The 1,241-nt window shown below is 40.4% G+C and overlaps 1 protein-coding gene across 1 annotated transcript in view; it reads right to left on the bottom strand.

Annotated features, from left to right (window-relative positions):
- Positions 1 to 163: 163 nt before the first annotated feature.
- The window catches only part of LOC102193761 (collagen alpha-1(XII) chain-like), a 16,526-nt gene continuing 15,448 nt past the window's right edge, over positions 164 to 1,241 (bottom strand). The window contains exons 10-11 of the mRNA XM_005732733.1: positions 694 to 823; positions 164 to 551 (exon numbers count right to left, since the gene is read on the bottom strand). Of these exons, the coding sequence (XP_005732790.1) occupies positions 541 to 551; positions 694 to 823 (141 nt within the window). The 3' untranslated portion in view covers positions 164 to 540. The remainder of the gene's footprint in view (positions 552 to 693; positions 824 to 1,241) is intronic.

Below are 1,241 nucleotides of genomic sequence, written 5' to 3' on the forward strand. Positions count from 1 at the left end.
TTGAACTTATTCAAATTCAGTTTCTGATGGCACAGATTTCTGCCCATAGATTGTACTCACACACTAATTTAGTTGGAAACAGCAGCCCAGTTTTGTGGACTCACACATTTTACCTTTATCCACCAACAGTCAGCCATTCTACACACAAAGAGCCACAAACTGGTTTGTTGATCATGGGAGCCATGTTGTTTTTATTGATCCTCAGATCAACATAAAGAGAGTACATGAAGTAACTGTAATGTAGTCACATTTATAAACAATTTGAGTCTGAGTGCTCGCACCATGCAAACTCCACAAAGGATGAAACCAGGAGCTGGAATCAGGAATCTTATTGCTGTGAGACAGAAGTGTTAACCATGGTAGTGAAGCAGTTAGCACTGATCATAATGATCTGAAAAACACTGAAATAAAGATATGAACACGCAGACCGACACAGATGGAGTATTTTCAAGTGGCTGACTGGTTTTGGGGGAGTGGAAACGACTGAAGAAGAGGAGTTAAACTTTCTTCTGAATGATGCCCCCACTGCTCAAATGACACCTATCCATCTCCTGAAAGGAAGAGTTCAAAGACGAAGATAGAACTAGTTTGTCATGCACATGGTAACCTGAACATCAAACATAGTGTCCATGCACTAAATAAAATGATGAATTTTTTTTGTTCTTTAATTTTTGTAGAAGAGGAAACACTCACGGGTGGTCTCGGTGCCCCTGAGAGGCTCGCTGCTCCGCTCGCCCACCACAGCATAAACATTGATGATGTACTCAGTCAGAGGGTTTAGATTTTCCAGCACTACAGTGGTCACTGATCCCTCGACTTGCAGCTGAAACGATAAAGCAATGGTTCTTATTCTGTTGACCAGTGAACGAGTAAATGACAGGTGGATTTGATCAAAACCAAAGAATACTTCAAACCAACAGTTGGACTCACTTTTGGGATTTTGTGAGTGTCACAGTTCTGGGTCTTCAACATGGTTTTCAGTTCTGCATTAATTTTCTGTTTCTTATTGTGTGGCATTGGCCACTTTCTGGGCCAGGTTCTGTTCATAAGTTTCTGAAATGTAAAACTCTAGACTCAATGAGTCTTATGCAGCATTTTTATACACTGTTTATGCTCTGATGGGTGTATATTTTTATATTTGGGTTGTCACAAATAAATGAAATGAGAGTTTTGCCATCAGTATGAATTACAGTGGGGCAAAAAAGTATTTAGTCAGCCACCGATTGTGCAAGTTCCCCCAC

The sequence above is a fragment of the Pundamilia nyererei genome, unplaced genomic scaffold, assembly GCF_000239375.1.
Source record: "Pundamilia nyererei isolate P.nyererei 1_Seehausen unplaced genomic scaffold, PunNye1.0 scaffold00048, whole genome shotgun sequence".
Lineage (NCBI taxonomy): Eukaryota > Metazoa > Chordata > Actinopteri > Cichliformes > Cichlidae > Pundamilia > Pundamilia nyererei.